Source organism: Anomalospiza imberbis, chromosome 9 (assembly GCF_031753505.1).
Source record: "Anomalospiza imberbis isolate Cuckoo-Finch-1a 21T00152 chromosome 9, ASM3175350v1, whole genome shotgun sequence".
NCBI classification, from domain to species: domain Eukaryota; kingdom Metazoa; phylum Chordata; class Aves; order Passeriformes; family Viduidae; genus Anomalospiza; species Anomalospiza imberbis.
In genome coordinates, this window is record NC_089689.1 from 17566083 (window position 1) to 17593048 (window position 26966).

At 36.1% G+C, this 26966-nt stretch overlaps 1 protein-coding gene across 7 annotated transcripts in view; it reads left to right on the top strand.

Moving 5' to 3' along the window:
• The window catches only part of TTLL7 (tubulin tyrosine ligase like 7), a 65597-nt gene extending 40066 nt beyond the window's left edge, over positions 1–25531 (top strand). For 4 of the 7 annotated variants that reach the window (XM_068199928.1, XM_068199927.1, XM_068199926.1 and 1 more), the window contains 9 exons: positions 433–568; positions 1380–1466; positions 5758–5953; positions 6638–6918; positions 9824–9958; positions 11640–11720; positions 15460–15620; positions 19762–19935; positions 23198–25531. In XM_068199928.1, the coding sequence (XP_068056029.1) occupies positions 433–568; positions 1380–1466; positions 5758–5953; positions 6638–6918; positions 9824–9958; positions 11640–11720; positions 15460–15620; positions 19762–19935; positions 23198–23318 (1372 nt within the window). In that variant the 3' untranslated portion in view covers positions 23319–25531. Of the gene's footprint in view, positions 1–432; positions 569–1379; positions 1467–5757; positions 5954–6637; positions 6919–8233; positions 8291–9823; positions 9959–11639; positions 11721–15459; positions 15621–19761; positions 19936–20302; positions 20422–23197 lie in introns of those variants that run through there. The other 3 variants (XR_011002275.1, XM_068199929.1, XM_068199931.1) reach the window with 3 other exon arrangements.
• The last annotated feature ends 1435 nt before the right edge of the window (positions 25532–26966 follow it).

Genomic DNA, 26966 nt, shown 5'->3' on the forward strand with positions numbered 1-26966 from the left:
ACTGTTTTGTGTCCTTTAATTGCTAATACAAATTGTTTTGTCTCCTTTTATTGCTAATACAAATTATCTTGTGGCTTTGAATTTGACATAAAATATTTTGTTCATATTTCATGAATCATTCACACCTGTATGCCTCACTCACACCCACTGAATTTCTGAGCACTGCAAAACGGGGTTTTGGTATACCTCTGGAATGACCTGCATGGTATTTCTTTTGACTGGCTAATTGCTGGTTTAAACATGAATGTGTTCACTGAATTAGAAGTAGATTTAGAAAGCAATGGTCAGAGTATATGTTTTATGATTTCATATTATGTAGTTATTATAGATGGCATGTGTACATGTTAAAAAAGAGACTCTGTTATTGACATTACTTTTGTGGGATGAATATATCAGCTTCTATCTTAAACTGTTCTTCTTTTCCTTTTTCAGGCGAATTTACCCTCCTGATGATAAGACATTACTTGAAAAGTATGAGAGTTTGTTAGCCACTGCTTTCCAGACATTTCTTGCTGGAAGAGCAGCTTCACTTCAGCGGGAAATGAATAACCCCTTAAAAAGAATGAAGGTACTGAAATACGCCGAGTACTGGCTCTAGGAGTTGCTCTGAATTCATGACCTCATGGATAAGTTTCACTATAATCATGTATGATGGCTAATAAATAGCATTTGATAATGTTCCATGATCTTATTATTATTCTTTGTGCAGCTTATGGGCCAGATCCTTGAATCTGGATGAACTGCAGTGGACCCAGGGTGGAGACAGGCTAGATGGCTTTAAGCTACTTTACCATAACCCTGATCCTCAGCCTTACCCCTGGCCAAACCAGAGGTTGGCAGAAACTGCTTTTGAGCTGGTAATTGCCTCCTTCTTCCTCCAGTAATGTTCTCAGCCTATTCACCCACTTGTAGAGACTGGAACAAGAGGTACCCTAAAACCAGCTCCACTAGTTTAAGGATTTAAAGCATCCAAAAATTTTACCTGATTTGCCTATTTATTTAGTCAGAGACAGGAGGAAAACAGCTATATTAAAAACCAGCTAACATGATGTAATTTGAAATTTGAGAAATAATTTTGCATCTTTGTAGTTGGCATCATCCAGCAGTTTTACAGGAATCTTTGTTCAATCCTTTCTTCAGACTTTTTTTTTTAAATATATGTTAAGACTTGATTTTAATCCTCAATTTCATGTTGCTTGCAAGGAGAAATGCATGTATGAGAAGAAATATTTCTATTTCCTCCTGTGGAGGAACTCCTAGTCCTATTTCAGGAATTAGTAATCAGAGTAATTTCAAATTTCTACCACTTTCTGCTTGAATGTTTGAAGGACAGGGTATATCCTGCTTTGAATTAATAGTAATGAAATTCCCATTTCTAGGAGGAGGACATTTTGGACCTTCTGGAGCAGTGTGAAATAGATGATGAAAAGCTAACAGGAAAATGCACCAGGCAGCGAGGACCTAAGGTATTTGACTTCTAGATACCAATTTTTTATTTCACTCTAAAGGCAGGTTTTCTGAGAATTTTAAGTGGGGAATTTAGTTAGCTGATCCTTCTGGAAGTTTTCTTCCTCAGACTGCTATTTACCTTTTTTTATTTTTTTCATGAAGTATGAATTGAGGTATGACTACCATTTGTCCAACTAAATCCCATTAAATTTTTAAGGGGATATGCAATCCTTCTTTCCCTCCCTAAGCCATTTGGAGGAATTGCTATGCATGACAACATCTGTTGTATAAGAGATTGATTTCAGTGTGTGAAAGGATTTTTATATCAATAGTGGTTCTCAAAAGAATGCTTTCATCTCTAATTGATTAGTGCCAAAATCAGGATATTTGAGATCATGGGATTAAAGTCACTATGGAAAGTCAAAGAATTAATTATAATTTTGATATATCTGTAGCTTGCTCCCTTGCTAAGAGGGTTGTACAGTATATCTTGGAGCCCATTTTGTATCCAAAATCTGTTTTTAATGTGAATGTATATTATTTTTAGCTTAATGCTTTGTGCTTGTGTACATAGTTCATGTGAGTCTTTGCCTTAAATAAACCGCATATCTCTAAGTCAGTAAAGATAAATAGTTTGGACTTGACTAGAATAAGTATGTTTTTTATATCCTGTAAACATTTTAGGTCAAGTCTGCTTAGAAGAGCCTACATCTCTGTTCTGAGCTTTGATGGATTTGTTTATAGATGCATGTGAATTTTTTTACAGCATTTTATGTTTCTGATGACATGGTGTACACATCTATGGATATCTGTACAAAATGAATGCTGACAATTGTTCTGAGCTCAAAGAGGGACTTTAAATATGTGCAAGAATCCAAAAAGCTACATCTTATTACAGGCATGCATTCTGGAAAGAGGATCTACATGCCCAATCTGGTATTAAGATAGATTTGCAGGGACCTCATTAAAATATGGGGATTTTGTTAGCTTGTGCTTTAACAGCAGTGGATTCATTTAAGCAAGAGAAAAAAACCCCAGTCTGCCCTAGCAGTACACTCAGTCCATGTTCTTACAGAGATTCTTTTCCTTGAAATTTTGTTTTCAGTTCTTTAACATGGGGTCAGTTATTCAAGTTTAACACCTCAGTCACATTTTTCCCTTTTTCCAGAAGCCTGTCTTTTCCCAGTCACCCTAGAGAGCAGCTATCTGTTGCCTGTATGCACACTGACTTGTTCTATTCTGCCTCTACACTCCTTGCTCACATGACATTCCCAGGGTGGAGACTGCAACATTTAATTAAACATCAATAGGGTACTAAGCCCAAATTGAGAAACCTCTCTCAATTAGTTTTAAGATGAATTTTGATTAATTTATGAGTAAGACTATATGCCATGGTCTTCTTTTCTAGTAGGCAAATGGATTGTGTAGCTTATAGCTGCCTTACCAGTACAATATTGTTTGCACTTAGATGAGAAAGAAAAAAATTGCTTATGACCAAAATTTCTTCTTTTTCCCCCCTAAAATCGATGAAGTCAAAAGAGAAAACAATGAAACCAGCTTATCCAGGGAGACTGTTTCTTTTTCTTGCACTGTGCACACTTCATGCTATACAGGATTCTTATTCCTGCATCTTTTTTGTGGCCCTGATACATTTCTCCATCATTTAAACCTTGTCTACAGTGAAGCCATGTAAGCAGAGATTTCCCTGGTTGCATAATGTCTTGTGTGCTCCCTTTGAAATACAGATGCCCATGCAGATGGTCCTGGTATCTTTTTCCAAAAGAGCATTACCTCTTCCCTGTAAGGGTTAAGGTGCATATGGTAAATCATATGCATATAATTGGCCAGCTCTTTGTAAAGAGGTTGCTATGAGATCTGTAATGTCTAAATATATGTCTATACAAAAGTTTGGTGAGTGAAGCAGGCAGTAGAAAGTACTATTGCCTATCAATCTGTCAGGTAAGCGAATAATCCAGCTGTAAACCTCATCTTGTAACCATAAAATCCTACAAATAAAGAACTATTTGCATATATATCTAATAGGAAAAAAACTCATAAAAACAACCACGGGACTGGTACTTTTCGTGTCATGTAACACAACATGAAAAGTTCTTTGAGAAGGTCATGGAGTCTGTCCCCCCTTAAATTCAGTAGCTGCCCTACTGACTGAAGGTACTCTTAGGTCAGATGCTCTGCCTTGGGTTGTACTCTTCCTTGAAAAAAACCCATCAGTCAGGACTCAGAAAACTAACAAGAGAACTGGAATAGTTAGGGGAGAAAGGTGTGTTCCTCCTCATGCTCTCCATACATAGAATCATATAAACATTACATTTCCACATACATATCTCTACGAAGGAGAAGTTGAGAGCTGTGCACATATAAATAAATACAAGCTTTGCATCTAACAATTATTCCATATTTGCTAGGAATTTCAGCATTGTTTTTATTTGAATGTGATTAGGAACTCAGAGTACGAAAAAAGAAATCAAGAATTTCACATAATGAAGGCATTTTTTCCTGCACTTAAAATATCACTGAATTTTGCATAGATGGAGAAGGGCATTCTGGAAATGTATTTGTAGCCTCTAGAGGGCTCCTGACACCTACATACTGTCTGGGTTACCCATGTGTGCAGGACAATGGACTAGAACTAAAATAACAGCTATTGTAGAGGAAATGGGAAATTATTTTAATTCTTTTGGTATAAGATCAGATGAGTTTAATCACAGAAAAAATGGGTTAGCATAAGGCTAAAATCAAAGTGATGATCTAGGCAAGATGTGCTAGGCAATCAGATGTCTCTTTAAGAGATCAATTTATAACCAGATTCAGCTATTATTTGTTATTATTGCTTTTTGTCATTTCTGTGATCTTTCTTTTTGTTCTTCTTTGTTAATTGCAATTGTTTACTGTAGAATGTGTGAGGAGAATGTATACCTCTGTGAGCTATTACTGAAAATGTTTGTTATAGCTTGTGTAACTCTTCAGGAATATCTGATCAATATGGCTCCGTCATACACAGCATTTCATGATAAGAAGAGCTATTTTTAATAAAGTGGCATGTGTTGAGACACCTTACTTTTATCCCTTTGGCAGACAGATACATATCAATCTTATATATATTCATTGTGTAACAACAATTGTCAGGGCTCTCCTCAATGCAGTATTCTTCTCTAACTCCTTATCTTGTCTAACAGCTTGGGATGGCATAAACATACTATTAGTTAGTGACAGAAATCCCTTCCCTTCCTTGTCTGGAATAGAAGTTTAGGTAGCATCTATTTAGTTATAAAGTGTATCTTGCACCAACAGGAGGTTTTGGGGCATTTTCCCATTACCCTCATAATAAATCTAGGTGCATTACATCATGCTAAGACATTAGGAAAATTTAAATTCTTCCTGAGAGTTCTTTTTCAATTTGACTCACAATATGTCCAGAAATTATTATTTTAATTTCTTTTTAATCTGATCTTTAATTGAAATCCATTTGATAGATGAGGCTATCAGCATAGCTTCTTATAGCTGAGAGTTACTGAAAAGAAAGTGTGTAGGAAAAAAAGGTGACCACATAAGCCTACTTAGGAGAACAGAAGTAATGGAAGATACTGCATTTTTTGTGTCTGACTAATGGTAGATGAAAGACGAAAAATTTTCAGTTGTAGTTTCTGTTCTTGGATCAGTTTCTCTGTCTCCGCCTTTTTGGTTTTTGTCTTGCAGTATCCTTGGTAATAGCACAGGATTAATTAGCTAATGACACTGAATGCCATGTGCATATGAGGCATCAAGAACACCCAGCACAGCTTGCTATATATTCTTTGGTTTCTGCTCTCTGCAGGGAGTAGATTAATCACTTTCTTTTTAAAAGTAAAACAGACAAAGTTCCCTGATGTATTTTTCTGCTTATGTTGATTATTGTTAAGCCATAGTTTCAGTTATTGCAAATATCAGTGAGGAACCTGAACTGATTGTGAATGGTATTCTGAACCAATTGATTTATGATTTCAAACCATAATTCAATATGTTTGGTAGTGCACTTTATACTTCAAATAATACCCCTCCCCCCCCCCCCCCTTACTATATTATGCTGCTCTTCATGTGACAATGATTAGAATTACAGTGGAATGAATTTAGTGAAATATTTAAGCAATTATTCTAAAATTTAGGACAAACTTCATACTAATTTGGGAAAGTTTGTAGCTGTGCAAATACTGCCTGAACCTTCCTGAATCAGGGATCTAGTGTGATAGGTGGCTGTTTCTTTGGGATTCAATTAAATTTCTTGGGTGTTTTTTCTTTTTTTTTTTTCAGCCCTTGTGTTCAATGCCAGAAAGTGCACATTCCTTAAGGAAACCTAAGAACCACAGCAGTGACAGTAGCTGTGATAGTGACAGCAGTGTGTCAGAGTCAGGAGAAGAAACTGAAAAGGAAGATCAAAATGAAAAAAAAGAGAAAAAAGTTTCATATGATCTTGAAGAAAATAAATACAAATCCTTGGAACGATCAGGTAAGTTAAATGATCACTTTTCCAAGGAAGTCTGGCATTGATGATGAATTATATTAAATTCCTCAGTCTTTTATAATGTGTCAACTTTGTATCTCAGGGTTAAACACTGGTTTGCTTGTTTCAGTTTCTTTAAAATTTTTTCTAAATTAATAGATATATACCATATTATTTTTTGTTTCAATGGTGTATTGTCTCAAAAAAATTTATAATGTAGTCACATATAATGCTGCTTCTAAAATTTTATTTTTCATAGCAGCATTTATTTAGCTGAAAACTGAATTAAAAAATGGTGTAACTATGGCTTAACTAATGAGAGATACTGAATTGAGCAAATTTTCTCTCCTGTTTCCATATCTTTAAAGTCAGGAAACCACACACAGAAGTCACATACATTTTGACCTAAAGAGCACATGCCCTCTCTCATAAATCTCATGCATATTATAGTGGATCGGACTCTGGTTAAAGCTGAATATGAGGAAGAAATAAATGTTCCTATAAGAATGTAAATTCTGTATTATTAGGAGATCTGACATGACTGACTTCTACATAGATAGTTGTTAGTCAACACACATTGTAGTACAACAGCTGTGCACAAATTGATCATGTGTTGTTTGTTATGAAGACTGAAAAATGGGTATTAAGAAAGTAATAAGTAATAACATCATTCATTTGATCTGTCTGCAGGTAGAATGAACTGCAAGCCTTCAAATAAAAATATAAAGTCTCCATCATATTCGTCCCCCACACCATCCACAGGTCCAATAAGGCGTTCTGTGAGCTGCCCTCGTTCCATATCAGTCCTCACTATGCAGTCCCAGGGAGCTGAGCAGCGCCCCTTTTCAGCCAAAGCATCTCTCCAAATGCAGCGAGCAGCCTCGGTGAACAGGTCTCACTCTTTAAGTCGTAGCCCATCTTCAGCCAGATTCTCTCACACAGCCACCTTGGGAACTATAAACTCTTCAGGGGTGAGTTAACGCAGCGATTGCATTCAAAATGTGTTCCATTCTTCTCTAAAACTCAATAAATACACTAGCAATTTTTGCAACATCAGAAAACTTGAGGTACTGTAGTCAAGATTGTTTTGACAGACACTTGAGCATATAAAATCTCTAGACCTGTGTGTGGTATGGGATGAGTGCCAGCTGTGATGTCTCGGTGGTCATGGTGCAGCAATACAGATGTTACATTTTGGGGAAACGTGCATCTTAAGAGAATGGGAAACCTTCACTTTGTGTATAGGAAACTTTCACTCCTAAATAGGCTTTTGAAGATAGAAAGAATCATTACCTCTCTTAAAAATTTTCTGTGATTTGTCTGGGGGCTCCTGGTTCTGAAGTAAGGCTGTACCCCCTTCAAAATCCTTACAGTAACAAAAATACATCCAGATTTCAAACCCAGTGTATAGTCCAAGGGTAAATACATTGTGCCAGAATAAAACATTAGTAAGTTTTTGTATGGCTGTCCGTTGTAAAAGAGGGTGAGATTAATTTTCAACCTACTGGACCTCTTTTGCATATGCTATACCACTGCAGTAGAGCTCTACTTCCAAAGTGAACAGCTGAAAATTTATGCAGTGTTTGTGGTCTTCAGGATTTGCTACTGCAGTAACTGATTCAGAAACCATTCTCTTTTTTAAAAAAAGAAGATTAAAATATCTTTCATTTGAACCCTCTCCTTGAGACAGACAAGCAACTGGCCCAAATAATTAATAGATCAGATTAAACACTTTTAATTGTTTAGAATTTATGTGGTTTGTTATACTTTTCACAATGTACTTCTGGACCATGTATATTTTTTCATTTTGTTAGCAGATTGTCATCCTCTTTGGTATCTCCTTCACAGCCCAAGCATTTCTTCTTTTGTGTTGGCATGATGGAGCCCACATTCACTTATCCCTAGGCAGTGTTTGCAGGGATCAATCCCCAGCCTCATGCATTGCCTGTTGGTGCCAGAGTGTTTCCATTTGTGCTTTGATGCCTGACCTATATATTTCATCACCCAAATAATTTGTGTGGAGATGGGGCAAAACAAATTGGCACTTTTAACCGGTATTTGCTGCCTCTCTGTATTGTGGTGAGCTTTGATTGTCAGCAATCCTTTGTAATGCTAATTAACTTGCTTCGTAGTATTTACTATCTCTAATAATAATTTTTATCTGGTAGAATGCTCATTGTCTGTTTTGCCTGTGAAGTTTTGTCTAAAGGATGAAAAAAGGTCCTTTTAAAATTGTGTGCTGTCATCTTGTGAAATACTCCTTAACATGGTTTTCCATCTTTAAAGTCAGCTAATAGAATTGGAAAGACATTAAGATTGTGTCTTCACAACAACGTGTAAAAGGTATTTTTTATTGCATTAGCTATCTCAAGTTTAAAAAGTACCCTTTTATCATCATGATGTACCCTGAGAGTTTAATGAGACAGTGCTAATATGGATTTTTCTATTCACATTAACTTTATATCAAATACAAATTACTGAAAGATTAAAAGCAGTCTTTTGCCATCTGATGTTAAAAATGGACTACTTGCTTAAATTAACATTAGTAAGAAAGCATACTCTCTTTTTCATTGAGAAAGCTCCACCACAGAAATGATCTTGATCTTGATGTGCAGAACAATTACTTTGGGTGATAGAGCTTAGGTCATGCTTCCTAAAAATTATGTGAATATAATTACTTACAGAATGGATAAGAATTACTTATAATTTAGCACTGTATTTGGAATGGAACTCTGTTCATAATTATTTTGGCAACTAAGAATAATATATTATATATTACTTCTAGAATAACATTAAAATTGATAAACTGTGACTTACTAAGAAGAAATAATTTGTGCGTGATAAAGTGTTAGTTTATCTATCCTTGGGCAAGAAAAGAGCAGTACACTGCCATTTTTGGAGTCTGCTGAGATCCAAAGTTCTAAACATAGGGAAACAAAATTTAAAATAAATCATTTATAGTTGGAATTACAGACATATTCTTATAGGAGTTATAAACAAAAGTGGATTTCAAAATATTTGCTATCTTATTATTTCAGCCACATTAACACATACCAAATACCAAAGTATTTTTTGTGCTTGAAAATATTTATCACTCACTTAAATAAAAATACCCTTAAGTATTGTAGTTGTTACAGGATACAAAGATTAGAAATGCCAAAAAATTTTGAATTTCACTCTTGAAAAACGTTAAAATTAGACTCACTTGGTCTTGGAAATGTGAAAATGCAAAAGTATGTGAAAGTAAAGAAAGAGGATCAGAAACAAGTGTGTCTTGTTTTAAAGAAGACCCCCAAATCCTCCAGAGATGGTCTTCTGCAGACACTGCAGGGGTTCAGATCAGTGTTGGTGTAAAAAGCACTGATACTTTAAAGAAAACTCTGGACAACTGGAGGCCCTGTCAGTCCCCTTACTGACTAAAGCAGGAGAAAAGTGTCCTTTTTAATGCTTCCTGAAATGTTGGTCCTGTGATATATTGCCTGTTTATGTTAAATTGTTGAATTGACGAACTGAAAGGATGCTTTTATGACTAATAATATTTTTCATTATGTTGAATTTAAATTCAAACGCTGTTATCTCAATTCCAAATTTATACTTTAAATTGTGGGCACCATAAATATGTAATATATGTTTGTTTATTCTATTTCAAACAAACATACATTTTAACTGTTTTTCTTGGATTTCTTGACAACTCTCAGTAATGGTGATGCATTAATGTATGTGATATATATTAGTTCTGTATTAGATAATATGTCTATGCACTTTAATAATATATTTTATGTCACTCTAGAATTTTTTTTGGTCAAACAAAAATCTTTGTAATGTGATTTAATGGCATGCTTGAAATGTTTTCTTCCGCTTTGTGTTGGCTTTTAGAGTGAGTCTTTGCTGCAACAGAAAACAAAAGAGCAAGAAGTTGCTTTGACAAAAGAGACTCTTCTCCTTATCAATGACTTGAGAATAAAGTTCCCAGGAAAAACAAATGAAGAATCTGAATTAATTATAGAAGATGTAAGTATCTATAAATAAGAAAGAAGAACTGGCTAGACACTGTTTAGGCTACTGAAATGAAGGAAAGTAAAAAGCTCAATCTATGATTCATTAGCTCCTGTGGCCCTAAAACTTCCAGAACTCAGGATAACTCAAAAGAATTTGAAAGCTTGGAGCTTTGCATGCTTTCTGACCTTAAAAGAGCAGCACTGAAAACATTCCTATGTCCTTATAAAATATGTGAGAAATAATCAGGAAGGTTAGGAAAATTCAGTTTTTCATTGTAGAGAGAGTTCAAACTTTTAAGTAAGCGAAGAAGAATGTTACAATTCATATTTCATCTGATATTGTTAAAACAGACCCTGACCTGTTTAACTTCTCTCAAGCAGGCATACTAGTGAACACACTACAGTATACTGCAGGCAGAATGGAGGTTTGAGAGTCATAAAGAACACCAGTCATGTGCTTTTTGGCTCTTGTAGTCTACCAAATTTGCCTTTCTCACATCTAATGTTGTCCTGAGCCTTGTAGTTTGGTATCAAAGACACGTGAAACAATGCTGAAATAAAGGTCAATTAAACCCCAATACTTGATATATTAGCAGAAATTGCATGGTGTCTAAATACCTTGCCAACATTTAATGCAAAGAAGCTAACAGGATGGAAAAGAAAAAAATAAAGATGGATTTTCTCTTCTTTTAGAAGGAAAATGAAAGGATTCAAACTAACACCTGTGCTCTGATGTAGTGAGCATAGTCCTTGATGTGTTAAAATTCATCTCATTTATTATCTGGCCAGAAACGTCCTGAGTTCTGTGAGCTTCCAGAATGTTGATTGTTGCTAGCAATCTCTACAGCTACATTGGAGGGGAAAGGAATTCTTCTGTAATGATGGTTGATTTGGTGCTGGTGGAAGATAGTATTCAGAACTAGCTGGTTGGGCTTCTAGAAGCAGAGCTAGAACGCTCCATGAGATGCTGTCCCTGATGCCCTGAGCGTGCGCGGTTCTGTGCGAGCCGGCTGCGAGCGCTCCATCTGGCGGTGCTTCCTCACACAGCGCTGGCCTGGGGAGCCTCGCGACTTCCTGGGGCAGAGCTCTTCTAAAATCCGTCTGGCCATAACCAATTCCTGATGGGCAAGAGTTCATCATGGAAGAAAACGAGTGCTGGCGAGACAGAACTTGTTGAAGGTCCCGAGTAGAGCAGAAAGATAAAATAACAAAATGAGAATAAAAATGTATGTTCGCAGCTGGAGCTAGTTTGGTAGCACTTAGATTTCAGGAGAGTGTTGCAGTTCATATATGATTATTTATAGAAAGGATGATTTCCAGGTATGTCTAATGTCCCATATGCAGCAAAACCCCTCACTATTTAAATAGATCAGCAGTTATGCATTACTGAACTTACTACTCTCAAAAATCTGAGCTGAGTCAGTCAAGATGACTTTCTAACTACTTTGTAGGGTATGATTGTCAGAATCAGATAGAAAAGAGGGTGGTATTAAACTGAAGCATCACACAGATCTTTGCAAATGTTACCCCACATAAATTTGCACATATTTTGCTATTTCTTTTAGAGAAAACTTCTCACACAGCGGTCTTTTAGATGCTCCTATTTTTAAGGGTTAAAGAGTGCTTGTGAACGAAAGACCAGCTTTCAGTTGTTTTCATGTGTATTTTTATCTTGTGTTTTACAATGACCACAGATTATGGATAACTGGAAGTATCATAAAACAAAAGTGTCATCCTTTTGGTTGGTAAAACTGGATTCATCAAAACAACGAAAAGTAAGTGACATATTTCATTTCAGAAAGTCATCTAAAGTAGATGCATAGCAGTGTTTCTTTCTACTGGTGTTTAGCAGTAGCTAGGAGTGACTTGAGATGCCAGAATTGAGGCTATTGGTACTAACACAGTTATGCATTCATTCTATTAAAGGACATTATGTTGCTCCATATTTGGAGAAGCATGATTGTTCTGGATTATAATTTAAAAATCAATTTCTCAAAAAATCAGTCTCCTAAAAAAAAGCAAACAAATAAATGATTAGTGCTTACATACCTAAGTTCTAGCTAACATTCTTAGAAGGGTATTCACATGGCAGATTTGATTGATAAAGGCTGTACCAGTCAGCAGTTTCAGACCAGGCATATTAAAACTCCATTGGAGGTAGTGATACTGCACTTGGCTGTTGGAGTATTTGACCCACAGCATTAGAATAGATCATGTTGAATAAAAAATGGACCTACTAAGCAAAGAATTTTCTCCTTTAAGCGTTATTTCAGAAAGCCTGCAATAGAGGGTGGTTCTGCCCTTTATTTGACTGGCAGTCATGTTAAACCAAGGGCACATGTACAAAGTCAGGGTGACAGAGATTGATGTGCCAGGTTGTTACTTGCAAAAACTGCATAATCAGAAATGTGGACTTTTTGCTCTTCTTGTGAGGACATCTTTTACAACTTTCGGAGACTTATAATTCCTGAAGCACTGGTGAGCCCTTCATCTTTGCTTGCACTGGAAATTATTTGCCTTTTTTTAAACTGCTTTTAACCTCAATCCCTTCAAGCAATCAGATAGTTATTCTTAGAAGGGTAGTTTATAAAAACGGATTAACTTTGACAATGACATTGCAGCTGAGGACTGCCAAATGTCTTTTGTTGACTTGAAAGAAGTATGTTTTATATTCCAATGAGGTGAGTGAAGGAGAAATGAGCAAGGTGGAGAATATTTATGCAAGTAAGGAATCTGTCTCAAAGGTACCTTTTGCAACTTTGTGAAATAAAAAACAGAATCTCAGTCCCCTTCACTCTTACTTACTGGGAAATTCTAACACACAAGAAGAAAATACCTGGGCAATGTACTAGATTGCACAATGTTCATACCTGACAGCTGTATTTGCTCAACAATTATTCAACATGATATAGAAAAATTAAACTTACACTTATATTCTTAGTATGTAATGTTCTGGCATTACAGTGCAGGGACATGAGGCATTCAGAAGTAAGTTGGGAGTAAACCAATTAAATCAATTCATGTTAAAAAGAAATTTAACCTCTAAGACTTTCAATAAAAAGAGATATTGATATGGGAGGAGTTATGACTGCTTCATGTTGCATCACTTTACATAATTTCTTTAAAAGTGTTTTGATGGTTACCAGAGGGTTTTGAATATGCCCTTTCATAACATCTTGTTCTGTTGTACCTAGATAATTTGTTTTGTTAAAGTAAATGTTATAAATTAGAGAGAAAAATGAAGGCAAGCTAGGGAAATTAACTTGGAAAAATGAAGATATAAGTTTCATGAAGTTCCAGCCCTTGTGCAATGCCTTGTCTCTATTCTTAAATGGATGATTTTTTTTGCCATGTTTGCAAATTAAGGACACTTAACCACCACATTTCCTGCTTTGACATATTGGCAATATCAGCACAGTAAAAGCAGCAAGAAAGAATTTTTTTTCCAGAGTACTTGGCAGTCTGTGGCTTGCTCTAAGATGTTCAGTTCTTAGTTTTCTTCAACTTCAGGTACTACAGTAAAAGAAAAAGCTCTACACTGGCATCATCGTTTTTAGCTTATGTCTTTTGGACTAGTGAAAGAGTCTATATAGGGTGGAATTGTTCTTTTTCACACAGGAAGATACTATTAGTCAGTGTAACATTGCAAAGAAATGTAGGGCTGCTCTTTATGTGCTTTAGGGACTGAGTTGTTTCAGATGTGTGTTTGACCACAGATAGCAGCCATGTGTGTGGGAATGCCTTGGACAGGTGAGACACAAGGAAAAGGGCTTGAGAAGCATGAAGGCTAGTGCTGCTAGGAAGAGGAAGTATCTGAAAGTCTGAACCTGTCCTACAGGCATGGGACAGTCCAAAACCTGGGCTTAGCTCCTGCTGTCACAAAAAAAGATCAGCACCCTTAGATTTTAATATCTTACTCCTTCTATCTCACTCTTTGGGAGGAGTAGGCGATGGGTGTGGGTTTTAGTGGGTTAGACACCTGCATTCATAAAGATTCCCAACAGAGAGGGCAGTATTGTATTTACTTTGGGCTGTTATGTACATGAAATTACTGCAAGACCTGTGCATGCAGACTAGTCCCAGGTCTTCAAAAAGTGTTTAAGTAACATGGGAAAAACCATATTTCATCAAGGCTCTCATTATTAGGTATCTATAGATTTTTCTGCCCATTAGGCATACTACACAGCTTCCTTGTGCTATTGCAAGCATTTTGTTTATTTAAGCTTTGTTTCCTTCATTGTCAGACAATTTATAAACAACAGTTCGTTATGTAGAATCTAAAAATTGCAATTCCACACCATTCTTCCACAATTTACTGTTCTACTAAATCTCTTTCACCTTTTGAGAACCATGATTCACCACGTGAATCAGTTTGTCTTAAATATCTGAAAGTTTCCAGGGAAAGCATCGTACCTTCTAATTTATAAAATCTTATACCAAAGTAGCAAATACCTCCATCTGTTTACCACCCACTTGAGTGTGATTGCTTTTTTGGAAGAAGCTCTTATGCAAAAGAGGCAGAAAGGGTGTTTCCTTTAAAGGAAATTTCATGGATTTAACTGGCTTTTTTTTGATAGTTTACATGCACCATAGGCTTTTTTGTAGGACAGATTTTACACTGTTCAGAGTGTCAACATGTGGTCTAAATACTACTTTGGTCACAAAACTACTCCCAGACTTATTGATAGTATCTAAATAGACAGAATCCAAGACACTCTGGAGTCTGATTCTCTCCAGGGATCATGAAGGGAACATAGAAGACTGAGTTAAGAGAACGTCTAGATATTTGAAAGCAGGCACAATTAATTCCCACCTTCCTTCCATGCCCCATTTCAGTGGCAGGACTCTAGTAAATTGGATGTGCAGCTGTCTAGCACTATACTGAATGCAGCTCAGCCTTTATGCTCTTGCATTTAAATGTAGTCTTTATGTAATAAATCCATGGTGTGTCTTTAAATGTTTCTATTTTAAATATCTTGCTGGTTATTTTCTTTCTTACTGTTTTCACTACTGTCTCTTGCCAGGTACACTGATATGGTTTGATCCAGGGTAACACTGAGCTTAAACAGACATTAAACCAAAGGCAGTTTGTAGTTTTTCAGGACATTTTAGTTCTTTATAAAATAAATGGCATTTTACAGGGGAGTGGGAAAAGAAGATATACAATGTTTGGGTTAATTAAGTTGCTTCTAGTCTTCAATTGTATCCGTTTTGTTTCTTTTTAGCCTTTCTGTCATTTAAATGAGCTTATATTGAACAGACTGAAAAAACAGAAATGAACTTTCCAGTAATAAAAATAAAATACTTTGATTTGGCTTTGCAAAATGTTACTAACAGAAAGAGCATATAATAAAAGTTAGCTGATGAATGCACAGAAATAAACCCCAGACCTCTGTAGGAATGTGCAGGTCATATGTACAGGGATAGTTGTCTGTATGCATGCAGGGCATCAGCCATCAGCTGGGTTTTGGTTTTGCAAAATGTCTTTGATTTACTTGGAATGCTCTTTCCTAGGTTTTGGATATAGTCAGGACAAGTGTCCGAGCAGTTCTACAGCATGTCTGGAAAGCTCCAGACATTGAAAATTTACATCTCTACCGTCTTTTTAACCGTGTATTTAATCGCTTACTTTGGAGCCATGGTCAAGGCCTATGGAACTGTTTCTGTAATTCAGGGTAAGCTGATTTTTCTGTTCTTCTTCTTCATAACTTCATAATTGCAATCAATGCTGGCATACTTTGTTGCTCATTTTCATTTACAAGAGCGATGTAATACATTGAACTTGTTTTAAAAGCACCTTAAGATATATAGTTGAATGAAATCTAGCAATCAAGGCCAACCTTTTCAGAAATGGAATCAAACATTTAGTAATGTATTTACAAATTTAATAATCTAAGTGAAAAATCTAATATTCAAAATATTTCAGCCTTAAGTCAACTCTTTTGCTGGATGCTGCATGGTTTTCAGGCCAGACCACTGTGCCTAATGTGGACTTGCCATCAACAGAAATCATAGTATCCATTTGTGCTCCAAACTCATAAGGAGAGTTCAGTCACAAGTGCAGCTGACATCTCATGCCAGATGCAATGTGACTTCTGTGATTTACTAATGAACAGTTCAAATTTCTGTGCTTGATTACATTCACTGTTTCCCATACTGGTAGAAAGTTAAGTATATGCAGAATATGAAATGTCCATGTAAGCAGGTCTTTTTGTTCTGGGTAGCAAATACAAGTTTTCTATAGGGAAGAAAAGATCTGGCCATTGTTGGGGGATAAATAAGTTCAATAATCTTCACTTCAGAATCTACATTCCTGAAATCAAAGGCATTGGAAGAAATATAGATGTGGGGGATCACATAAAGGGTATTAAACAATTCCTCCCACCCATCAATTTATTCATAAAATAAGAATAAAAAAAATTAAATATTAAATACATTGTATACAAAAAAGAGCATTTTCTCTGTTAGTATATAAAATGTAATAAAGAATGGGAGGGGGTTTTGTTAGCTTGCATAAGGTGTTCTAAGAGATGTATTGAAAATGAATTACAACAATTAATATGCTGCTGGATATTGTATGTACAAAGGAATCAAGTCAATATATTGTTCACATTTATCATATGTGGAGAACTCACACATTACCCTTGTTAATTGTTTCCCAAGAAAAAGGCTAACAAGAAGAAAAGGGATCCGAGTGGTCCAAAAGATCAACAGGTCTTTTATCACCATCTCATTGCTGAAGGCTTGTTGTTGTGCAAGCTGTTAGGATTCTTTACAATTTTTTCTTTTCTTCATGCTAGCAGAGGTGTGTGAAGTCTTCAGTACAAGCTCAATTCTTTTGTTGTCATAAAATATTATAAGTGGAGCTATTCTTTGACAAAGATCCAGTTCCTTGTAAGAAGACTTGTTACATAAAAGATACTAAAAATACTGTAAAAGTAATATATAAATGTCCAGTATATGTACCGATCACTCTGTGTGTAAAACACTTGTTACAGATAATACAGAACTCACGGAAGAAAACAAAAAGGCTGTTTGCACCTTCCCAGTATCTTGTTTATTCAGTTACAAGCATCCTTCTTGCCCCATAACACGCAACTGAGAACTCATGGCAGCACTTCTGTAGCAGAGAGGTCAACTTCTCATGACTCTCCCCCAAGAGTTCATTGTGCCATTTTAAAGAACAGATTGGAATAAACATAGGTTGTGTGTAGAATGTGGAGAAACATTTTGGGAAAGAGGTATAAATGTGCCGATTCAGAAACAACATTACTATATGAAAGAAAATACATTAAGGACTGTAGCGTGTTCACTATTTATAAGATAGATGTCTTGGGAGAAGAGTGAAGCTAATGGCCTTAAGGTTTCCTCTTGCTGGTTAGATCTCTGCTAGGTATGTGCTATTTAAATGAAAAGAAAGAACAAAGAAAATCTCTGTGAAAAAATGGTGATGTAAAGGGTTTCATAAAGGTTCATTTGTTTTACTGTATAATAAACAATTAAAACCAATAGAAGAAAACTAGAAAAACCAGTTGACTTCAGATGATTATAAAAAGAATAACACATGATTGACCACATTGCACAATCCAGTATAATACTCTTTTTTGTATCTGGTGAGGAGTCTGTGATTTCTTACTAATGTATGGCAGCTAAAGGTACAGCATAACCAATTAAACTTAGGAAACAGAATTCTGATCCCTGTTGATTGCAGTATAATGGAGAATAAACTGAATCTGTCTAACACATGGAGGAAGTTGCACAGGCACATTTATATGAAAGCTCATTAAAATTCATGTGCATGTTTCCAAATCTCAGCTTTTGTTATTAGGGTAACTATATAGTACTAGTTCATAGTCAGCCACAGTTGCAGCAGGCCATATATTATTTGTCACTGAAAAAATGCCACTTAACTGTAGAAAAGGTATCACAAAGTCCAGAACCTAAGGAATTTATCAGGAAAGTTTATTCTACAGGATCTCTGAGTTTTATGGAGTGAATTATAATATAATTATGTGTAGCAATGTGAATCTGTTGAAGGAATGTAATACTTAGACTGTCATCTTGCTACTTTCTACCAACATGACTTCATGAGGAAAGACTGAAGACAATAGATTAATTTGTATATAAAAACACATGTGGACAGTTCTCAGACGGAAAACAATTGAGAAAAAATACATTAATTAAAAACAGTTTTTATATTTTAGTATATTAATTTATTTTAATAATTTAATACAGTAATTTAATACATTAATTAAAAGTAGTAGTATGACTCAATGATCTTAAGAGGTCATTTCCAACCTAAATGATTCTATGATTATTCAGTTTGTGAAATTAAAGTTTTGATTTATACAAACAATACTTATCAATTGTATGAATAATAATTAAGGACAAATTCTTGCAGCATTGAAATTTATGTTTGCAATGAAAATTCTGTAGGACTGAATGTTTTCAGCTGGATACAGCTCATCTTTTAGTCATTAATGGTCCTAATTCCATCCTAATCATAGAATCATTGACTCATACAATGTTAAGGGGTTGGAATGGACCTTAAAGATCCTCTAGTCCCAACCCCTCAGCCATGGACAGGGACACGTCCCACTAGACCAGGTTGCTCAAGGCCTTATCCAACCTGGCTTTGAACACTGTCAGGGTTGGGGCAACCACAGCCTCCCTGGGCAACCTGTGCCAGTGTCTCACCACCCTCACAATGAAATGAAGCTCAGTTTAAAAAAATCTTACTAGGCAGGAGTGAGCTTGCTGGTTCTATGATGTTGTTTGAAGGATGAACTTTCTACACGGGCATTGTGAAATCTACTGCTGCTCTCTGTGGGCAAGGCTAAATCAGCCTGGATGTGATGTTGAAGCCAGATGCAGCAAATTTTTCTCACTCTGTGAAGTGCTTTCATACACAAACAAAAAAGCTCAAGCTTACAAACCATCTGTGCTTCTGGATAATAATTTTGTCCAAAAAAAGTCTTCACAAGCACCATGTTGCCTTTTAAAACTGATTGAATGATCTATAATTTGGTCAGAATTTTACACAAACAAGAATACTGAGATGTGTGCAAAGAACTACTCATTGCAGTCTTCTGTGCTGAAACACACCTGGTTTATATGGATGTGGTAGGCCTTGGTGGCTTTTTTCTTCTCAAAGAAAAATGGCTTCTTAAGAAAACAAAAGGAATTTTTCTATAGATGTACTCTGCAAGTTGCACTTAATTGTAGATAGCCAACCCATGTGACCAGAGGAAATAACAAGCAGTATTTGAATGACTAAACTGAGAGACTCTCGTCATATGATTTTTTGGATAAGGAAGCAGAACACATACAAATCTCCTGTAAATCATATTTGTTTCTTAGTATCATGTACTTAAAATAAAAGTATTATTATACTATGTGGACATTTGGAAATAATTTATTACTTTTATTAATTCCTTTAATGTCATAATTTCATTCAGGCCTGTTAAAAAGAATAAGTGTTTTGTGTTATTCCTGTTGTAAGACAAATATACAATTTTGTGACCGTAACACTTTATGTGCTAAACCTAAGTAATGGCTCTGTAAACACTTCAGGGAACAAACCAAATGAAAAATTGCAGTGGACATTTCCCATATAAAGATTAACTTTTTACTTTGTGTTTTGGACTCAGCATCTGCCAGTATTTGTGGTAAATAGTATAAATATTTCCTGTACCTTTCCTGCAAGGTCGTGCTTTTTCGCTTATTCTTCTGTTGTTAAATCTGATATAAAGCAATAAAGCTCTTAGATTGCAGTTTGTGACAGAGACCATGAATTTGTTTCTTTTTCCGTAATAGGAGCTCTTGGGAAACCATATTCAGTAAAGGCTCAGAGGCGGTGACTCCGGAGCAGCTCCAGTGTTGCCAGCGAATAGTACAGCTTTGTAAACACTGCCTGCTGGTAGTTTACAAACATTCATCAGATTCAAGAGGATCCCCAACTGGGATGAGCCACCACTGGGATGATACAAGGTATAAATTTGAATATTTTCCTCCTAAATTATACATATAAAGGATAGTACTGGAGCAGGTTTTATTCCATGTTGCTACCACTAAACTTTTCTTTAAGTCTGGTTCCCTCTGTGTTTAAGAAAAAAACACACCAAACTCCCCAACATTTCCCTTGACCCTGACTTTCAGTCATTCTAATCTCAGTACCCCAGTCATGAAGTGCTACCAAAAGAAAACTTGACATACACGTCTTGTATGTCGTATTAAACTTCTGTAAACTTGTGTACATCTTCTACACTTATTAAACTCTTGATTGCCTACTGCCTATTTAGCTGCGCAAAGGCTTTCCATAAAGTGAACTGAAAATCTCCTTTCTTCCCCTTCTCAGATCCCTCAAAGTCACTGTTTCCAGATTTGCATTCCTAGAGGTATCCTAACATGTCAGATACTTCTGGCTTCACATTCGCAGTGGGCTGCTATAGGGGCACAGCTCCAGCCAAGGGTCAGGTAAGTGCCATCAGATTTACTGTATTGCACAGTTTTGCAAAGTTGATTTCCAAAACCTATAGATCGAAAGCTTTATTATTCCATCTTACAGAGCATAAATATATTTTCAAACCTTGCAAAACAGCATCATATAGTAAAAGAATTATTTGGCACTTACCTGATTCTCCATTGGCTGGTTTAGTTCCCCAAGTGGATACAACAGGGGTTATAATATTATCAGTGTAGGGATTACTGAAAATGTTCCAACTGTGGCAGTCAATAATTTGCAATTAAACAGTCATAGATAGAGAATTAAATGTCAGTTTTAAATTACTTAGGATCCAAATTCTATGCCCTTCATTGTGTATATAAAAATTACAAATGCTTTGTTTATATAAAATATCTTACATATATTGTTTCATAGAAGGGCTTTGTGTTTTAAGCATTATGTGAAAAACAAATTTTTGATATATTATTTATGAAACTGATTTTATTACTTAATTGCTTACTTGATATATCTCAGATTAGTTATTTGATACACTGGACCCATACATTATTGACATGTGGATCTTAAGACACTCTAACATAATTTAAAGCCAACCAGAAACTAAATTTGTTTGATCGCAGCAAAAGTAGAAGTATGTTAGCCACAAACCAATCATACTCAATATTAACATCTACTGAGTTATAGCAGGAGTATGGTAAAGTCATTTGGATTAGCTAAGACTAGAAAATCTCAGAGGTTTTTTTGCCTTTACTGTTAGTATTGCAGAAAATTTTACATCATGACCAACCACAAGCCATTCAAACAGATCAGATTTCTCTAACGTATTCAGCTAACAGGCTTGCTTTTGGAATGCAGTGAAAGGGATGGTCCAAGTGAATTTTCTGGTCTCCCGTTTCTGAATTTCTTTGGATGCTGAATGGAAGTTATTCATGAACTTCATAGGCTGGAGGAATCTAAGCCCTCTATATCCTAAATATCAGTAATGGAGTGTCATGACTCTGATTAAAGTTACAGTTGAATGTTTCATCTAGACATGAATGCAGCAATATGCCAGTTAACCATGATAGTCTGAATTTGCGAAATGAAAGACATATATGGAAATAAATTCTCTTGTCTGTTACAGCCCACAATTGTAAGGGTGATGAACTACTTTTCTAGAAGTGTGAGAACCACAATACCAATTCACTTTTCACTTAGGTTTCTGTTTTTAATGAATCTCCACTACTAATAATGGTTTTCCTGACTCTCCATAAAATTGTGTGGTGCAAAAAAATATTAGTGTATAATGTAATATATGTATGAGAAGTCAATTTTTTCAAGACTTTATAAAATCTAATTTTAAGAACTTCGTTTTTTCTGAGCACAAACAAATTTTTTATTTTGTTTGTGTTTAAGAAACAAAAGTTTATGAAACTAAAGCTTTCACAGTTTACAAACAGATAGCTATTTAACTAGGAAAATTTATTTGTACGGGGACAGATAAAAAGATAATGAAAACTGACACACAATTCTTCAATAACTTCTCAAATTTCTTTTCAATTCTATCTCTTAATTGTAAATCCACTAAGTAAATAAAACAAACGGATTGCTTGAAAACTATTCCAAAGTCTCTTAAGAAAATTACTGAAAATCAAACTGTGTAAAAAGTCATAAATTAATCTGTGTTACAAAAAAAAACCCCAAAAATAAATCTACCACTAGGTCCTTACAGCTTACTAAATGACCTTATCTATTACATGGCACATTCTCTGGGAAGCACTAGAAGCACATCAAGCAAAAAGCACATCAAGCACTGGGAAGCACATCAAGCAAAAATAGGGCTTGTCTGGTGACATAGTGAACTGTCAAGCTCACCACCAACCCATTCCAAATGAGACTTTATTTTTTCACAAATTCTTTAAAAAATATATCGGTGATAAAGTTTTTCTCAAGCTTAAACAAAGCAAATGTGTGCACTTTCTTATATATATTGTTCCCCTTGACACAGTGCTGCTATTTCTATCCATGAGATCAGTCTAACCAGTCTTTTAACTTATTTGTCATTAATCAATATGATTCACTAGAATTGCACAACAATTTTTAAGCAATAATTTATACAATGTGTTCTGTTAATGCATCCTAACATTGACATTATTCATTGTGAAATTCTGATTTAGTATGGATGTTATTTTTTGCACACTGTATTGACTTCTACAATTAACTTTTAGGTAATTACAGCATGAAAATATTTAAGAATTAATATTAGGCATATGATAAACTGCTGTTTGTATTTTTAGATGAAATACAATCTAGACAGTTGCCTGAATTTAAAAGGTAAATAGTCACTGATGTGAATTGAATTACTAGGTTGTAGGATCATTTCTTCCTTTACTACAGTAGTGTTAACATGTCTATTCCTAGAACATTAGAGATGGAAATATTTTTTGGTGTCTAACCAGTTTTTTTAAATTTACGATCCAATTTTTTATTAGATGCTTAATGTCATTTGCAGTTTTTGCCCCGTTTAAATTAAGCAGGATTCTCTTGTTTACACAAGATTCCACTGTTTATTTATTTCATGTCTTGAAACATAAAGGACTGGAAAGATGTTTGATCCTCACACAACAGAGTTTAGATTCCTTTTCTGAGTTAGTTTGTGCTTGTTGCCCTCTGTGTTTCATAAATAGTATTTACTGTACTTAGTTTCCTGCACACACCAATTCTAAAGTCTGGCACATTAACAACTAGTTCTTTTGCTCTTGAATGTTGCTTTGCCTGTAAACTTTGCTGTATTTTTCATATCCTTTCTAGGTATTTATTGCCAAGACCTTCACTGTTCATCCTGAAATCATCCTCATCCAAATCTAGCTGCAGTCCATCTGGAACGCCTCGCCCTAACATTTTGTTCACACACAGATACAGTCACTTGTGAAGTAAAAGGAGATTGCTGATTGTAAATAATAGCACTCAGTTTCTTTTTTTTAAACTTGTGATGGAGCTAAACATAAGCACTGTTATATATTTCCTACCACCATATTATAATAAAATTTAGCTGAAAACCTACTGTAAAAGCATAGCTTTTCTGGGAACATAATAAACCTTGTTAAGTTGTTTACACACACACGAATGTGTAGATCTTGCTAGGTTTATAAGTAACTCCTTCCTACTAGAAATGTTATTTTTGCTGCAGAATATATAGAATGGAATTGCTCTTGAAGATTCTATTACAGTATTACATTATTTTGTAAGTACAATACTTTGACTTGAAAATTATTTATTGTAAACTATATTATTTATTGTCTCAAATGTCCTTTAACAAAGCAGATAATTAGAAAACTCTTGCAGAACAGTAACAGTTATCAAAAATAATCTGATCAGTTCTTGGATATGTTTAAAATAAACCCCAAACTCTGTAAGCCAAACCTAAAGCAGACATATTTTATTTGTCCTCTGAAATGAGATCTATTTAATACTGCTATTTTTCTTAAAGGACATGATGCAGTATCTTTTAGCCAAAGTGAAGGCGTCTAATAAACAAACAGTAAAATATCAATTTAGGAATTCACTTCCTAATTGGATTCTTGTAATAAAATGGAAGCCAATGTTTGTTTCCAGGTTTTCATTCACGTTACCTGTATCCTGTGCCTTTAGGTTTCCTTTGGGAGCAAGCAGTCATCCTCAGCTCCACATGCATGCATAGTGCACAGTTTTTCTGTTACACTGCCTAAATGGTGAAGCAGACATTTTTAGGAAATACTGCAGCTATAATGTATTATTTAAAACTTCAACTAATTGGTTTGTTGTAGTTTTTAGCATGCAATCCAGTACCTACTGTAGAATGTATCTTTGCAATGGACAGCATTTTCTAGATTGCTGACACCTTTAAATGTTGGAAATCTAATTCATTAGAAAGCTCTCATTCAGATCTAGATTCCTGAGGCTGGCTGAACAGCACAAAACCAAAATGAGCCAGAGCAGGAGCCTAGCATTTACAGGATTTGTAGCCTGAAAACATCATTCCAGTTTTGATACATACAGCCATTCATCCCACTCAGCATTGTGCCATGTGAGCCTTATTCATTAGAAAAATAATTATTAAAGAAATCAGTTACTCTAGATTTAAAAATAATTAGGTTTTTTATTTGAGTAAAGAACTGAATAGTTATTATTTACCAAAGACTTGTGTGCTTATGAATCATTTAACCCTGAAGCGTGTTTGTAAATTATCAATGTATTTCAGGTACACTTTAAAAATAATTTGGGAGCTAATTATCCTCAGGAGCGAGTATGTTAGTGTTTTTTGATATCCAGCAATTTAAGACAAATTTAAGAGACTTAAGAGATTTGAGATTGAAGTTGTATGGAAATTATTTTTTAAGAAGTTTTAGTCTTAGGATATATAAAAACTGGGAATTTGATTGAGATTTTTGATGCCTGTGCTGTAGTGCCTCAGCTTTAGAAATGCAGAATATATAACAAGAATATTTGTAAACAAATAAAAAACCCTTTTGAGATTACCAGATCAAAGCAGTATTTTGGTCTGGTAAAGCCTTTTTAGTTTTTGTGGTAATACTAGTTCAGTAATATAGTATGTTCACATTAATTGTATATCTCTTTTGGTCCATACAGTGACTATTAAAGCATACTCTGGTTATCTGTAACACCTAATAAAAGCTATAAATTTTCTCTTCTTGGAGGAGGCTTCCATTGTATTCTACTTTTTGGCCATAAAGATAAGATCAGTTTCCAGCTTACCAGCTTAGCTTGCCAGGCTCAAACAGAGCTTTAGGATAGGAGGTTCACATGTGGTTTTTTTTGTTTGTTTGTTTGTTTTTTTTTTTGTTTTGTTTTTTTTAACTTCACTGTATGATTTGTATTTTTGAATGCCAGTGCTGGGCCAGGTCAGCCTGTACATAATACACTGCCAAAAGAAAGAGGGCTACTCACCATACCTATGGACAAATGTAGGAAAACATTTCATTTAGCATGTACAAAAGTGGACCAGATGGTGGTTTACGTCTGACATGACTTAATATATTTGTATTTCTGATAACCTTTCCTAAAGCGGTCATGTGTTCCTAATATAATGTGTGAATCAGTACCTTCAATAAACATCATGCTACACTTTGCTGCAGCTCCTCAGAACCAGCGTGTGTGCTCTGCGGGTGAATTATGGGCTGCACCTGTAGTGTAGGTAGTGCCGTAGGTGGAAGCAGTTACCCCTTTCCTCTGCAAAACAGCAGCAATTTGCTTTGTGATCAGACCAGTGGTTCTAATAAGTCTTAATTAGTGACCTTGAGCTCCTGCAAGCCCTGCTTTGGCTGCACCTGCAACCTTTTGACCAGCAGGTCTGCCCGCCCCTCATCCCGGCCCTGGCACCCGGGCTCCGCTTAGGGAGCCACGAGCTCATGGAGCGCGGCCGTGCGGGCAGCCGCGCAACGCCTTCGGTAGCGCAGCGAGATCCCGGCTCTGTTTTCAGGTGCCGTGGGGGCTGCGATGCCAGGCAAAGCAGCACAGAGACGTTACCAGCGGTGATCTTTACCCGGTTCCGACACGGCTGAAATGAGGTAAAGGGTTCTGCAGCGGTGTACCACAGCACGCGGAACGCGCCCGGTGCGTGTCCCCCCGGCCCGCCCGGAGAGGAGCGAGCGAGCGCTGAGCTCCTCCTTTATCAATAAGGGCACCTCCGGAAGCCCCGCTGGCGGTTAGTCAAAAGTATCGCCCTTTTTCTTTATTATTCCCTGCGGTTATTACAGTTACACGGATTTTACAGTTAATTAGTCGGGAGCGGGGCCGGGACCCGGCAGGGGAGGCTGGCGAGGAGCGGCCCCGGGCGGGGCTGGGCGGCGGCAGCGCTCACCCGGCTCCGGGGCCGCGCGAACCGTGCCCCGGCGCTCGTACTGCCCCAGCGCTGAGATGGGCTCGGAAATGCCAGTTATTAAAAAATTACAAAGACTTCGCGCGTTATTTGAGGACCAGCGCAAGGAAAATACCTCTTTGAAACCATTGCTTAGATGATGTTGGAGGACATGTTACTTGAAGTACATCATAAGGACACCTTTTTGTTGACCTTGGCCTTGGGTTATTGTCCTGCCTAGAAAGAATGTCATATACTCATTAGAGAAAAATTAGTCTCTAAGTGCTGATTCTCTGTACTGAAAAGAAAACAAATTACTCAGAGTTTAAAATTACATATAAAAGGCTCCTTATCTTGTCTAGGAGTTCTAGAACAAATTCACTTTTATATATAAAACCTTAAGTTTATGGTTTATGACTTTCCCTGTATATTTAAGTGAAAATATTAAAAATATGCCCAGAGGGATATGGACAGGCTGTGTTGATCAGCAGAGACCAAGAGAGTATGAGGTTCAACAAAGAGAAATGCAGAGTCCTGCCCTTGGGTCACAGCAAACCCCTGCAGTGCCACAGGCTTGGGGCAGAGTGGCTGGAAAGCTGCCTGGTGGAAAGGGACCTGGGGCTGCTGGTCAACAGCTGCTGGGTACGAGCCAGCACAGGCCAATGGCACCCTGGCTTATATGAGAAGTAGCATGGCCAGCAGGACTAGGACGGTGATTGTCCC